Below are 14,136 nucleotides of genomic sequence, written 5' to 3'. Positions count from 1 at the left end.
TTTTTACTAATTATAATCCACAAATCATGAAAGGAAAGATTTGCTGATAACTGTGAGTGAGTTTGTTTTGCACTGTTCATCTATTTCCAGCATGCTGAATGTTTGTCTCTGGCTCTGTACCAGCTCTGGACAGCAGAACTGGTATAAGATGTGTTGGAAATAGCTGAGCTGTCACCAGAAATGGCTTTTAGAAGCAGAGTTCCAGATGAAATTTTAACTCGTGGGACACCCGGTAGGGTGTCAGTGGGAGCTCACCTGACTCCTCCTGTCTTGTGGTGCTTTCTAACATCTGCCCTTTCTTGTCCAGGCCTTTAATGGGGAGCTGTTCCCTTTTCAGTGGGTGGAATTTTGCTCCTCGCCTCCACTCTTGTTATCCAAGATCCTTTGAGTAGCTCAGGGATTCTGAGTTCCTTGCCAGTGATTTTGCAGTCTGTGCCAGGCAGGCTGAGTAGAGAAGATCCCTGCTGTGGGATGTTGGCCCACTCCCTGCAGCACGTGTTTGGTAACATAAACACGGTCATTTGTTCTGTGCATGGTTTATAGAGATGCTTTTGTTCTGAGTACCCTGCTCCTGATCTGATCTTTAGCAACCCAATTTACTCCCCTGGTGAGGCAGGATCAGAACGGAGCTTTCCTCTACATGAGCGTGTTTTTGCTTCTTTCTCTGAGGTTTCTAATGGACTGACAGACTGTTGCCATGTAGCAGCAAATGTCTATCCATCAGGAGGAGTCACAGGTCTCATGGGATTATCCAGGTATCCATCTCCTGAAGAGCTTCACGTGGGCGAGCGATTCAACTTTCTGTGGAATGGAGCATGTCAAGCAATATGGCAAAGATGTTACATCTCAGTTGTCTTTTCTTTCCCAATTTTCAATACATACTGTGCAGAAAGACTGCCTTATTTAGTAGGGATTTGAAAAATCAACACTTTTCTCTCTAAAATGAGCTGTATCTGCCCCTGAACACAGGACAATCCCTGCTTGCTCCAGAAGACCGTCTTCCTTGCAGAAAAGGTGGAGATTTGGGACAGCTTAATTATTTTTTTTTTAAATTATCTGTTAATGTAACATGAAGTATTATTATCTGACAAACTTGAAATTGCATTGCTTATATACAGAGAATTATGAGTCATTGTGAGGAGGGTCAGAACTGCCTGGTGAGAGCTGTGCAGTGAAGTGTTCATCTGTTCTTCTCCATTTCACTTGTATTTAAGGAGTTCTTGTGGAATATATTGCAATATATTGCAAGGAATCAGGTCATGGCTTTTATCTTTTCCTTTCTGGTAGTACATCACAGTAAGTCGTTGTGAAGATCAATCCTAAATTACTTAATGACGTTTAACAATAGTGAAATAATACACCTGCTGTGAACATCAGGTATCGCATGGAAATGGCTGGGATGTTGCTTTCAAGTCAGTAATTTTCAGACTGGATTTTGGTTGCCAGAAGGTCCATAGGTTATTTCTAAAGGACCTGTAAAAGAAGAGCAGTCTTCGTACTTTGTAAACTTAACAGTACTGTTCTAGTGTATGGCACCGGGGGACGCAGAGGCACATCAAGATACAGTTCAGGGGAAGCACGTTCCCTTGTGCCTGTCACGCTGAAATCTAAACTGCAACTGCAACTTTCTTAACAAGCTTTGTTACATAAGGTCCCTGAAATGTAACAAGTACTCATCTTTTATGTGTCGAACTGAAAGCATTTAACAACTTGTAAGAACAGGTGTTTTGTTTGTTAGTCATCCTACACAAAAGGGTTTTTTTTCAAAGGAACCCGAAGGATTGGCATCTAAATCCCTTTGTTCTGTTAATGAAAATGAACAAGAACTCCCACTTTGTGTTTGTAGAGAAACTATTTCAGTTAACTGAGCATGAAACTCTTTCCTGAGGACACACAGAGTAGCAGAAATAAAATGGGCATAGATGAACTGTCACACCTGTACAGATGCTCCTTTCTGCATAAGCAAACCCACCCCTGATGACTTCTGAGCACCCTGAGCTCACACTGAACTTAGATGTGATGGCATTTGCAATTTAGTTGCATTATGGATATTTGAAAAAATCTAACTGTTGTAGCATATACCAAGGTTAGCTACAAATCTTTTTTGTTTCATACCAAGGTTAGAAAAACTCAGAAGTATAATTTCATATTCTCATAGGAATCTATGGAAGTCATTGATTTGTTTGGTGTTGTACTTATCTAGGACAATGCTGCATGCTTTGTGTTGTCAAATGCAAGTAATAAAAGTTTCTGGCCTTAAAACCATCAACCCATATAATAATTTTTGTTACTTATTTGTGTTCAGTACAAGGATTATGAGGTTTCTCTCTTCAAAGATACTGTGCAGGTTAAGGAAGATGTCATCAGTCCTCTTCACTTCGTACAAGCATTTTTTTTTATAGCTGGAAATAAGATACTCAGTTTGCTGTAGCACTGCAGCATTTACTGTGTGTGGTGTGACTGTTAAATCCATACTAATTTCTAGAAAGAATTACTATGCCTTGTAAGGAGACAAATAGTATTTTGAACATTTTCTTTCTTGATGTTGTTTTCCCTCTGATATTTACTGTAAATCAGAGCCATGCTTAAAGATATTTTGCCTCTGCGTAACTAAGGAAAAGTAACAAGCTAAGCTATTTCACAGAAGAAATAGTTTTACTGCCCTTGTAAAGTCTCAGTAATTTGAATATATGTTGGTAAAGCTTTTTTGCCTGGAGTATTATTTGCTTATGGGAATAATGCTTGTCAAATCTCTTGATGTGTGATACTCTTGCAACTAAATAAATTGGTGCATCCTTAAACAGAATGCCAAAAAGGAAATGTGGATTTAAGTCAAATGTGTGGGACAGTGTGGGTAGAGTCAGAAAAAGTAGGTGCATTAGGTTTTTTTGTCTGCACATTTCAGTTACCTCACCCTCCATCACAGGATGCAGTGAATGCGTATGTCCTTATCTGGAATGCACAGTGATGGGGGAAGCTGTTGTATCTGCCTGCAGCTGAATTCCACAGTCCTTCCTATGTCCCTTCTGGTATGGATGCAGTAGCTCTGAGCACTGGAGCCCTTGCAGCCCTTGCTGCTTTAACACAATTATGGTTTGTTTTGTGATTATTCAAAGGCTCCACAGTGAGTACCAGTGAAATACTGTTCATTGTTGGTGTATTTTGTGCTACCTTCTTATCAGTAGGATTAATTCTAGGATAAGCAGTTAGTTGCCCTCTCCTCTTGAGCTAGGGTGATATGTAAGTACGGATTTAGATCACGTATCAGAAATTTTGTAAGTGAACTTGCTTCTGACCTGCTGCTCTGAAATGTACAGTGGAAAAAGATATGAATTTCTAGATTGATAGGCTGATCCCTCACACTGAGAAACCCTGTAATATCTATTAGCATAACACAAGAGCAGCTGTAGCTTTGCCCAGAGGCCAAAGATGGTGCCTAAAGAGGAGAATGTAAAGGATAAGCATAAATGGAATTTCCCTTGAGTACAGTCCCTTCTTCAGATCTGCTGATTGTACCTTAGAGCAGAGGAGCATACTGAGCATGGAGTGTTTTAAAGCAGTGTATGTGCTTTGGGTGAGTTACAAGGGTTTTGTCACTTTGCCTTCCCAAGGCAGGTGAGTCAGGTTTGCACCTTTTCTTGTTTAGCACCCAAACTACCTGGGGAACCAAAATGCCTGTCTTCTTGAGGAGATCAAGAGTCTTCAAACTCTTTTCTTCCTCTGATACTTAAATTTATCCTACAAATCTCTGTTGCCATGGAAAGCTACTTGGAATGGCTCCCTTGAGCTCTGCTCAACCTTCCTCTTAAAAATTTCCCTTCCCATCTGTCTGTTTGCCCTCCCCAGCTTGTCTCTGGCTGTTGGGTTTCTCTCTTTGGTCCAGTGCTGCTGAAGCAAGTTCACAGAGGTGCTGGTCCAAGATTTCTGGCTCATCAAGGAAAAGCACCTAGTTACAAGCACATGGTAGAAAATTAAATTGGCTTTATATTTCTTTTATTTGCCTAATGTTTTATACTCACCATTTGGTGAAAGGGGGTGGAGGAGGAGGTTGTTTGTTACCTTCATTTTTACTTGTTAAGTGGAGATATATGGAAATGACTTAGTTAATGGTTTTCTGGCTTCTCATCCTCAACACAAGTGAGAAGTGTTTTAGCATTCAGTTGAGACCAAATGTTTTCAGATAAGGAGATGATGTCTTAAGGCATTTTTATTGGTATTCAATGATGCTTATCTTTCTATATAGTGTATGATATTTATGCACACATGCAATACACACTGTAAGTAAACAGCCTATTTGGCTGAATTCAGCTGCTATTAAATCATAAATTGTTACTGATTTTGGATTTAATGCTGAATTCTTGGCCATAGTATTATTTAAATGTTATTGTGGGTAGGTAAGGTTTTGATTCTGTTTACCGGATTAATAAGATTGGATGGTGTTGTTTTTAAAGCTGCTAATGGCAAAAGCTGTAAATTGTCGTAACTTCTGTTGGTGTGTGAGCTGTAAGTGGTTTGATATTGCAGGATTTTCTTGTGCAGTATTTGTACTAGATAAGAGATTCGAGCAGAGAATCATACTTATCCTCAACTGCCTCAAATCCTTGTTCTAAGCAACTTTTCCTCTAGGTTGGGGTATACAATACATATGAAAATGACACTGTAAAGTGATATAATTATGCAAAATGTTTAGTGTGTTGCATACCAAATAGCTGGAATGAACATTTGTTCCAGGGAGGAATTATTGCGTAGCATCGATTCTTGAAAGCTTCCATAAGCTGTTCAAACAACTTACACTTTTTGATTGCACAGCAATAGTAATACAAACACATCCAATTTTACTTAGCTAAAATATTACCACTACATATTTTAATTTAGCAGATACCCAAGATGATGTCAATTTGGATTCTAGCATATTCTGTGGATGGCTCACAGTAATTTGTGTGCTTGTTTAAACTTACGGCCAAGGTAGAGTGAAGTCAATATGGGTGACTGATTCTGAAAAGAAAATGAATTAGGCTGGTGCTGTAAAAAAGCTGTTAATCAGACAAAATGTGACCACTGTGCTTTTTAAAGACTAATGATATAATCCTTTGGGGCAGTAAAGTATGCAAGTCGTAACTATTACAATAAAATTTTATTTACTGAAAATCTAAAAAATATGTACTGGCAAGCTTCATTTCTCATTTAAAGAGAAAGATAAAGCACTGTTCTTTCATTTGTTTCTTTTTGGAGTTGCTTGGAAATTTTATAATCCCTCTTTGTGTCAGAGATCCATCTGACTGTACCAAAACCTGGCTATCTGGGATTCATTTTGAAACTGATTAAACTCCATGTACAGGGTTGATTTCAGGAAGCATAGCCATTGGCAGCAGGATTGTTTTCAAGATTTATAATTAGACCTTGCTGTCTGCTCCAAGAAATAATATAACTCACTGTAACCTAAATGCTTTGCTTTTATATCCGTTGAAGTTCCCCAAATTGCCCATGAATCAAGAGAAGCTCATCCAGGATGGTCTTATGGGAGCAGATGAGATTCAAAGTAAATGAACTAACTGATTTGATAGATAATTCTCCACAGCCACAGAGTGCAACTCGAGGAAGGTGAGGTATTCCCCATAGCCCAGTGTGTTGTCTGGGTAGTAAAAAGCAGAGTGTCTCAATACTGATATGAAACAAGGGAACATCAGTAAATAAAGGCCCGGCAGAATATGAGAGATAGTGAGGATGGACAGTCTATATACAAAGATTTTTATCTATTTTCCAGAGATCCATCTGTCTTGAGTGTTATCCTTCATACATCCTATATCTTTGTGGTATTTTATTTCAAGGGATGACTTATGTGAGTTAAAAGGAGCTACCAGTACTAGGAGAGGAAAGTTACCTAGACTTTTCCTTTCTTAAAATGTCTGTGTGTGTCCCTGCTGGATTTCCTGAGTCTTGGCCTTTCACTGGGCTAATTTGCAGGCTTGATGATGCTCTCTTAATGCCTTTTATTTCTGATACCTGGTGAACAGCCTTCTATGAGCCTGAAAAATGTTTGGTGGCTTTTTTTTTTTTTTTTTTAAAAAATGCACTTAGGCTTTCCTCCTTGCAACAAGTGCATTTTGATTGTTTTGCAGTAAAATCATGGTTTGGGGTTGGATTGCATCATTTCACTGGTTCTTTTTCTCAGCCAAGGAGGTGACCTGTACAGAACAAGTCACTGTCACTGTGTTCTCAACTTCCTCATGTTGCCATGGAGAGAGCTGGAACAGGACCCCATTTTTTTTTTCTAATGCTGTCACCAAAACTTTGTTTTGGTGTCTCAAATGTGAATTGTTGGCAGCTGAATGTTCCCACACAGCAGAAAGCCAGTTACTTTCACCAGTATTATTGGAGTAACTTCACAGCAATTGCTTTCCCTGTCTTTGGAAAGTCATTAATTTTCCTAATTGCTCTCCCATCATTCATAACAACTGCTCAAAGAGGTTTCACTGAAAGGACAGACTCAAGAGCTCTCCATGTGAACTCAGGTGTTCCTTGAGGTGAAAGATGTGCTCCGTGGCTCATTTAAAGTCATTTTCCTATGGAAAATGAGGTCTTCTTTGGCTCTTCAAGAGACTATTTACTTACATCAGTTTAGTGATGACTAATTACATGAATAAAGCAGAAGGACACTGCTTATACAAACCATGAAAAAAATCTGGATTTAAAAAATGGCAAAGCATTTATCTGCAGTCATGGCAAGTGGCATAAAAACAATGATACTCAGCTAAAATCCGTCCTCCTTGCTGCCCAATATATTAGGTGAAACACATTTTTCAATATTTATTTTCTGAGTGAAATACTGACAGGAAGTGAAACTTGCATACAAATCCCATAAAGGTAAAATATTTTAAGATAATGCTAATTACACTGATGTACAGAACCACATGACCCACCACAGGTTAAAGAGTCAAGGATTTATATTCAAGAAATATTTGAACATACAAAACAAATATATTTTTTTTGAAAATACTTGTTATTCTCCCTTATGTTCTTTGCAGGCATCAGTACCCTACTCTTATCTTGGGGTTTGTTTTGACCCCAAAAGCTGCACAATAGCTGTTACGTACCCAAATAGCACAGCAGCTCCATGCTACCTTTTTTGTAGACCCACAATTTTGCCCTTCCTCATTGAAATATTCATGGTGTAAAACATTTCTGTACCTGTGGAAACTGAAGTCTATCTAGAAAGGAGGCATCTTTTTAATAAACTTTCCATCAAATGACCACCCCAAAAATCCCTGCTGATTCACGTGAATCTTTCCAGGGTTTTATTGCCTGGTCACAGGCTTGTTGGCTCACTTCAGCCTTTGAAAGCATTTTTCACTTGTCTGTCCTGGTTCATCAGGAACTCACACTGAGACACCACAATTTCCAGTGTTTGAACAGTCTGTGAAAGAAAACCCAGATGTGTTGAAAACCCAGATGGTGAGTGAGGTCCAGCCCAGGAATGGCTCATGAACTTTGTGCAAGACTAGTAATCTTCCATAATTAGATTATTTCACTGTAATGGCATATTGAGTTACTTTCATTAGACATGACACTCTACTATTCGAAAATGTAAAGGATCAAACCCAGATGACTCTGCAACAATCTCTAGAAACTCTATTCTCATTCCTTTGTCTTTGTTTGTTTGCTATTCTGGTACAAAAAAAAAAATCGTGACAAACTTCAGCTATTTTAACAGGCCTAGATAAGCCAAATAGGTATTACAACACTAAATGGATATATTAAAAAGGAAAAACCCCACAAAACTTGTTACCTAGCAAAATTCTTAGGATGAAGCCATGACCTGAAAATACAGAAGTCTTTGCGAAATGAATTCCTGCAGACTCCCTCTGGAAATGGGAAAGAACATGCTTGATTAAGCCAGTGCTAACCTTTTGAAATCATGTTTCTCTGCTATTTATTCCTTGAAATAATAAAAGGGGACATGTCAGACATTGGAAAGCCATAATGAACTCCCTTGCTTTCTACTGCCCTTTTCTAACTTCGATGTTCCTCTCCTAGAGCAAACTTTTAATATAAAAAGTAAGGTCTTGGGTTGTCCTTTTAGTTGACCCTTATACATTTTATGGCTGTGCATTTGCACCAGTTAAATTATGGAGTAAGGAAATTTCCACCCTTTTTCTGGCTCTGGTTTCACCATGTGTGGGGCCAGAGTGGTGACAGGTCCTTGGGAGGCAGGTATTTTCTGTGTTTTGTAAGAATGAGTAAATTATTTCCACCCTCACATGTTGCTGTACTTTGTATGAAAGCACAGAATTTTGTATAATCTCCCCCAAATTGCTCCCATGGTGATAATGGAGGAGTTTTCTCCCTGGGCACCTCAGTGAGCTGTTTGTGTTGGGAATTGCGTGTTCTCTCTCTTAATGAATAGAGGCGGAATTTAATAACTTAAGAATTCAAAAATATGCAGGGTGTCTTGGAGTAAAGGTTTTCCTTTCAGCTCTTCCACTTCAGTGCTTGCATTTACTGAAAGTTTGGCATGGGTGTGTGCCCTTCTGCAAAGAAAAACCCTGTGGCTGGGGCCTGGATATTCAGGGTAGAGAAATGCAACTCACTTTGTGTTTACCAGAGGATCAATGCACCACTTCAAGTAATCCAAGAAAAATGGTACCAAGTTAACAACCTGCAAGATGCACTTTTCTACCTACATTTGAGATCAGCACAAATAATTTTGCTCAGTATATTTTTGATGTGATGCTAAATTATTCAGTTGAATTCATGACTAACCTCTGGCTTTCATTTTTCCCAGTCTTTATAAAAATAGTGAATAACTACTATACTGCATTAAATAGGGACCAGCTTGCACTGTGTATGGAGACCTGGTACCATGTGTCTTAAATCTTTATGAGAATGGAATGTCTAATTTACAGTGGTGTAAAATCAGAGAAAAATTATTTTTGCTGATCTTTGTGAAAGAGAGTAAGAATGAAGCAATTAAGATAACTTTAAAGTCCTACTTATAGTCCTGTCATAATAATCTTGTTGCTAGCTGAATAAACTCATCCTCTGGATTTCTTTTTAAACTCTTTCATATTGGTTTTTGCTTCCTGTCATAATATGGTCTTACTAGTGAAGGGACTGTCCCTTGCTGTGTCTGAGGAGTGGAAAATTGATTTGGTCCTGTGTTGACCCCAGTTTTGTTCTGGTTTAGCGTTTAATTTTCATTTGACAAAAGCTATGCTAGTTTAGATAGTAAATATTTCTTTCCTTAACTGACCAACTCCTGCAGCCTTTTCCCTGGTAGGCACAAAGTACTGCCAGGACTTACCTCAGCTGTTACAGCAGCTGGGAGTGGCCCCTGCTGAGCTCGTGGAAAAGCCAGAGCTGGGAAACCAAGATGTCTTGAAAATAGCTGAGGATGAGGTTTCCAGAGAAACATTCCTGTAATTTGCTGGAACTGGGGAAGTGAAACATGCAATTCTGACAACAGTGACAGGTTTATAGACTTGGTACACTAATTAAAAAGCAACTTGCTCTAATATGTTAATCTATAAATGACAGCAGCAGGGAGAGCTGCGCTGCTTTGTGCACAAGCGTGGGAACGTTGAAGTGCCCTTCTCCTGCACGACAGAACTTTATGTCACATGCAAAATTCAGGAATGACATTAAGCAAGAAGCAGCTGAAAGATTATTTCCTTCTGGTGTGAAACATATGGGGAGATGTTTAGCTGTAAACTGCACACTCATGTGCAAGACAGAAACAAAAAGTTTTCATTTGCTCTTTACCTTCTCTTTTCATTGCTGGTTTTTGTTCCCATGATTGTGGTGGGATCTACCTAAGAAGTTGAGAGAGAAAACTACTTCTTCCTACTAAATTTTTACTCATATCGAGTGTAGCATCTTGGGATTGTCACGCTTTGAGAGTTATCTGAGAAATTCCTCTGTAAAAACTTTCTTGCCCTGGATAAAATGTACCACTTCCTTACAACCTCCACCAGTAATCTCAATAGTTGGGGACATTGAGGAATGGAAAAAAAAAAATTTCTGGTGTGCATTTAAAGCACCTCTGATATTACATCTGTATTCCTACTTCAGCAATGATTTAGATGGATGTCTCAATACATGAGAAGATGACAGTTAAATGAAAATAACAGAATAATTTTGATTTTTCACAAACATCACTCTAGTTTGCATTTGAATATAGAAAATTGGAACTTACTATTTTGTTACACATATGGAATTTAAGTCTGTATAAAGCAGAGGAATAATAATGCTTTTTGAAAAGAATGTGAAGCTTAAAACCCCCCAAAATGAAAAGCTGTGTAGATGTTTAAGAATTCAATAGTTGAATCTGTTACAGTTTTATTTATTTGCTATTTCTTCACTAAACTTCTCCCTTCCCCCCCCAGTTTAATGGATATGTCCTTGAATATTCTCCTTATAGTCATTTAAGTATCTGCTGAAGTTCCTAAGGCTACAGTTTGCTTGTAATCTTCCGTCTGTTTCAGATGCATTGTAAATACATCAGGTCTTCAGCTCTATAAAAGCATCCAGTGAAGTCAGTGCAGTTACATGGGATTTCTTCAGATGAGAATATCACTTGTGATATTTATGCCTCCATTTTTCCTGAACACAAACTTTGCACTGTATAATTGCAGGCTTTTCCAGCATTTTAATCACAAATTGATCATGATTGCCAAAATCACCATTGATCAGGATTTTGACTAGACTTCACATTCACAATTATAGGAAACAGGTTCTTGTAATATGGGTGTGACCTTTACAAAAATGTCTAATCAAAACTCCTTTCATAAACTGTTTTTCTAACATAATGTTTAGAAAAGGAAAGGATTTATTTTTATTACTTCTCTCTTGTTGTCAGCCTGCTGCAATGGTGACACAGAGCATTGTGCTCAAGGCTGTTCTTAATTGCCAGGGAAGATGCCAAGGACTGCTCTAGGTTAAAAATCTGTATTTACTAGTTAGAAAGGTCACACTAGAAAATGTCCACGTGATTGTTTTCTGTCCTCAAATACTTGAGTTGCCTCATTGGAGAAGTTCCTTGTCATGCACAAAGGACCAAGGTGTATGTATTGTTTGAAAGAATTATTCCACTGCCGTAGTAGTCATAAAACATACGTAGAAATGGGGGAGAGTTGAAAGGATATGGATAGAGTCTAATTAATCTACTGTAAATTATTTTACTTTCTACTGTAATTTAGCATAATCAGAAATGGAAACCAAGATAAGAGTTGGAGAAGAAAACTGAAGCGATTGCCTTTGCATTACAATGTTTTTTATGCTCAGTTAGGAAGCTGCAGCAAAGCTGGATTCGTGGCACTGTCTCTAGATATCTACTTTGCTGTGTAATTGTAAATCAGTAATTAAAACATTAAATGCTGACTCTGAGCAGCTGTTCTGTGTGCTGGGTTCCTTTAGCTGTGAATATCCCCATATGAAAATCTTGTTTGCTTGTTTTTATGTATCCAGGTACAGGGTCACCAGGAAATAGCTCCTGGAAGAATTCAGCAATCAAATATTCCTTCTTCAGTTCCTCTCCAAAACATGTTTTATAACGTGTAATTAACCCACAACATCTCAAATCTGTCTCTGGCATTCAGAATCTCATCTTTGCGGTACCAAAGAAGCCATGGCAGATGATTTCATTACCACCAGCAGTGTGTATTTTATACCTTCAGTATCAGTCTTCAGGGTATGACACAAGTTGTAAGACTTTTATTGCTGTCAAGCTATATAAAATCCTGGTGTCAGCTTCTTAACACTTGGAAAGTAATAACACTCCTCATCTTCTATTAAAAAAAGTGCAGACTGTTTTCCTGGAATAGATTTGCAGAGCTTGCAGAGCTGAGTTATCATTCTCACTAATATTTGTATGTTTAACACCACCCTGCCATGAAACCCAAATCAATTAATCTGTTTCTGTTCCCTGCAAGTGTAAAATAGGATAGCAGTTTGTGACCATGATCATAAAACTCTTTAAATTAAAGGCACCGTATGTGTCTTCCATCAGAAGCCTGCATAAGAAATCTTGAATGATTCCTATCTTATTTTTAAATCATAAGCTTTTGTTTCACCAGGAGTTCATGCTTTCTGTTTCTGAAAATGATGCAGATAAGTTGCCTCTACTGGTCAAGAATAAATACTGAAGTAAAATAAAAAGGAAGAATTATACAGCTTCCCATGTATCATTTTGGCACTCTAATTATTGTATGTAAATGCAGAATGTAAAATTCAAAAATAAATTTAGATCTTACAGCAACTTAATAAAAATAGACCACTGAAAGTGTTTGGAAATTTAGTGCCAACAAAATTAACTGTGCTGCCTATTTCTAATAATGTTAAAATAAGCAGCACCTGCCCTTATGCTGTATAAAATGTTATTAATTCCGTAAATCATATGACAAATATTAGAAACCAATCTGTGCTGGGCAACATTACAGAGCAGTTAGAGACTCCGGGGCCATTGTTTGAAGTTACTTCCATTTAAGTCTTTTAATGAGGATGCTGACAGATTGCTGGTTGTCCTTGGAGTCCCATCCTGTTAATTCTCCATCAGGCATCAATGGGCCATGTGCTCTGAATGGAGCAGGACCAGTAGTGAAATCAGTCCCTGGGGACAGAAAATCTACTTTGGCATAGTCTGAAAGCTTCCTCCGAGTCTAGTGAACCTTGGAAGTGAAGTTCCCTCAGACATTATGTCTGGAAGTACAGAGCTCCTTCAGCATGTATACAGCATGAGCATTGCACTTTATTTCCACTGTAGCTACAAATTGGTGTGAGTTTGTTGGCTTGCATTCCTACATTTACAGGAATGTAAAACTTCCTGCTGGAGAGTTGTTCAACTGTGGGTGGCTGTCCTTAGGGAGTTTCCTCAGTAGCTACTGATCTGAGTTGTTGTCTTCAAGTGATCAAGCACTTGGAAATTTCCTATGTAAATATTGGTTTGTTACTTTTTGGCAAATATTTTAATTAGCTGTAATACCTATGATCAACATTGCTTACTGATGATCGGAAAATGATAAATCACAGCGAGTTACTGGAATGCAATAGAAGTTTGGTAGCTCTGCCAGAACAAAGAAAGCAGAATTAGAGATTCTCTTCCCTTTAGAGTTGTACCAAATTACTAATCTTTTGCTGTGTTTGGTATTCTAGGATGTCATGTCCACGTTCTTCCAGTTTGGGGCTTCCATCCAGCAAGAAGCCATTATCATGCTGAAGATCATGCAGGATTACGACTGGCACGTGTTCTCTCTGGTGACCACCACTTTCCCTGGATATCGAGATTTCATCAATGTCATTAAGACCACTGTGGAAAACAGTTTTGTGGGCTGGGACATGCAGAATGTCATCATACTCGATACTGCCTTTGGAGATGCCAAGACCCAAATTCAGCTGAAGAAAATCCATTCGTCCGTCATCCTGCTGTATTGTTCCAAGGACGAAGCTGTCTACATCCTGGATGAGGCTCGGTCCCTGGGCCTTACTGGCTATGATTTCTTTTGGATAGTTCCCAGCCTGGTTAGTGGTAACACAGAAATCACTCCCAAGGAGTTTCCTTCAGGACTCATTTCAGCAGCTTATGATGAGTGGGACTACAGTTTAGAAGCTCGGGTACGGGATGGCCTTGGGGTTATTGCCACTGCTGCGTCAGCCATGCTGGAAAAGTACTCCTTCATTCCTGAAGCAAGAACGAGCTGCTATGGACAACTGGAGAAAAATGACCGGCCCTCTCAAACCTTGCACAAGTAAGGATGATTGCTTTGGGTTGTTTTTACCTATGTAGCCTTGGCAGTTTTCTGTTCCACTGCCACTGTATGTTTTTTTGAAGGAGAATATTGTTTTTTGCTAATCCTATTGTGCCCTTTTTAAGCAATGGTTTTCAGATGTTCAGGGAGAATGTGCAAGAGGACTTGCTGCAGTGGTAGTTGTGCTCCTGGAGATGATGTGTGCTGTGGAGAATAAATACTGCTCTGAATCTAATGCAGAAGATGCCAGGAATTGGTCTTAGAGGGTGTGAAGCTGAGTTAACAAAATTGGATTGTTGTGTACTTTAACGATGAGGTAAAATTGCCACAATGCTCTGGAGGCTGTGCCTGTATCACTTGCATCAGCAGGGACCTGGTAATATTTTAGAAGACAAGC

At 38.7% G+C, this 14,136-nt stretch overlaps 1 protein-coding gene across 3 annotated transcripts in view; it reads left to right on the top strand.

Moving 5' to 3' along the window:
* GRIN2A (glutamate ionotropic receptor NMDA type subunit 2A) overlaps positions 1-14,136 on the top strand; it is a 165,976-nt gene that overhangs the window by 81,115 nt on the left and 70,725 nt on the right. For all 3 annotated transcript variants that reach the window (XM_017733934.1, XM_017733933.1, XM_017733932.1), the window contains exon 3: positions 13,147-13,739. In XM_017733934.1, coding sequence (XP_017589423.1) covers positions 13,147-13,739 — 593 coding nt within the window. The remainder of the gene's footprint in view (positions 1-13,146; positions 13,740-14,136) is intronic.

This window comes from Corvus brachyrhynchos, unplaced genomic scaffold (assembly GCF_000691975.1).
Source record: "Corvus brachyrhynchos isolate BGI_N302 unplaced genomic scaffold, ASM69197v1 scaffold5, whole genome shotgun sequence".
Classification (NCBI taxonomy): domain Eukaryota; kingdom Metazoa; phylum Chordata; class Aves; order Passeriformes; family Corvidae; genus Corvus; species Corvus brachyrhynchos.
The sequence above is the reverse complement of the archived record's forward strand: the minus strand, read 5'-3'. Positions and strand labels throughout refer to the sequence as shown.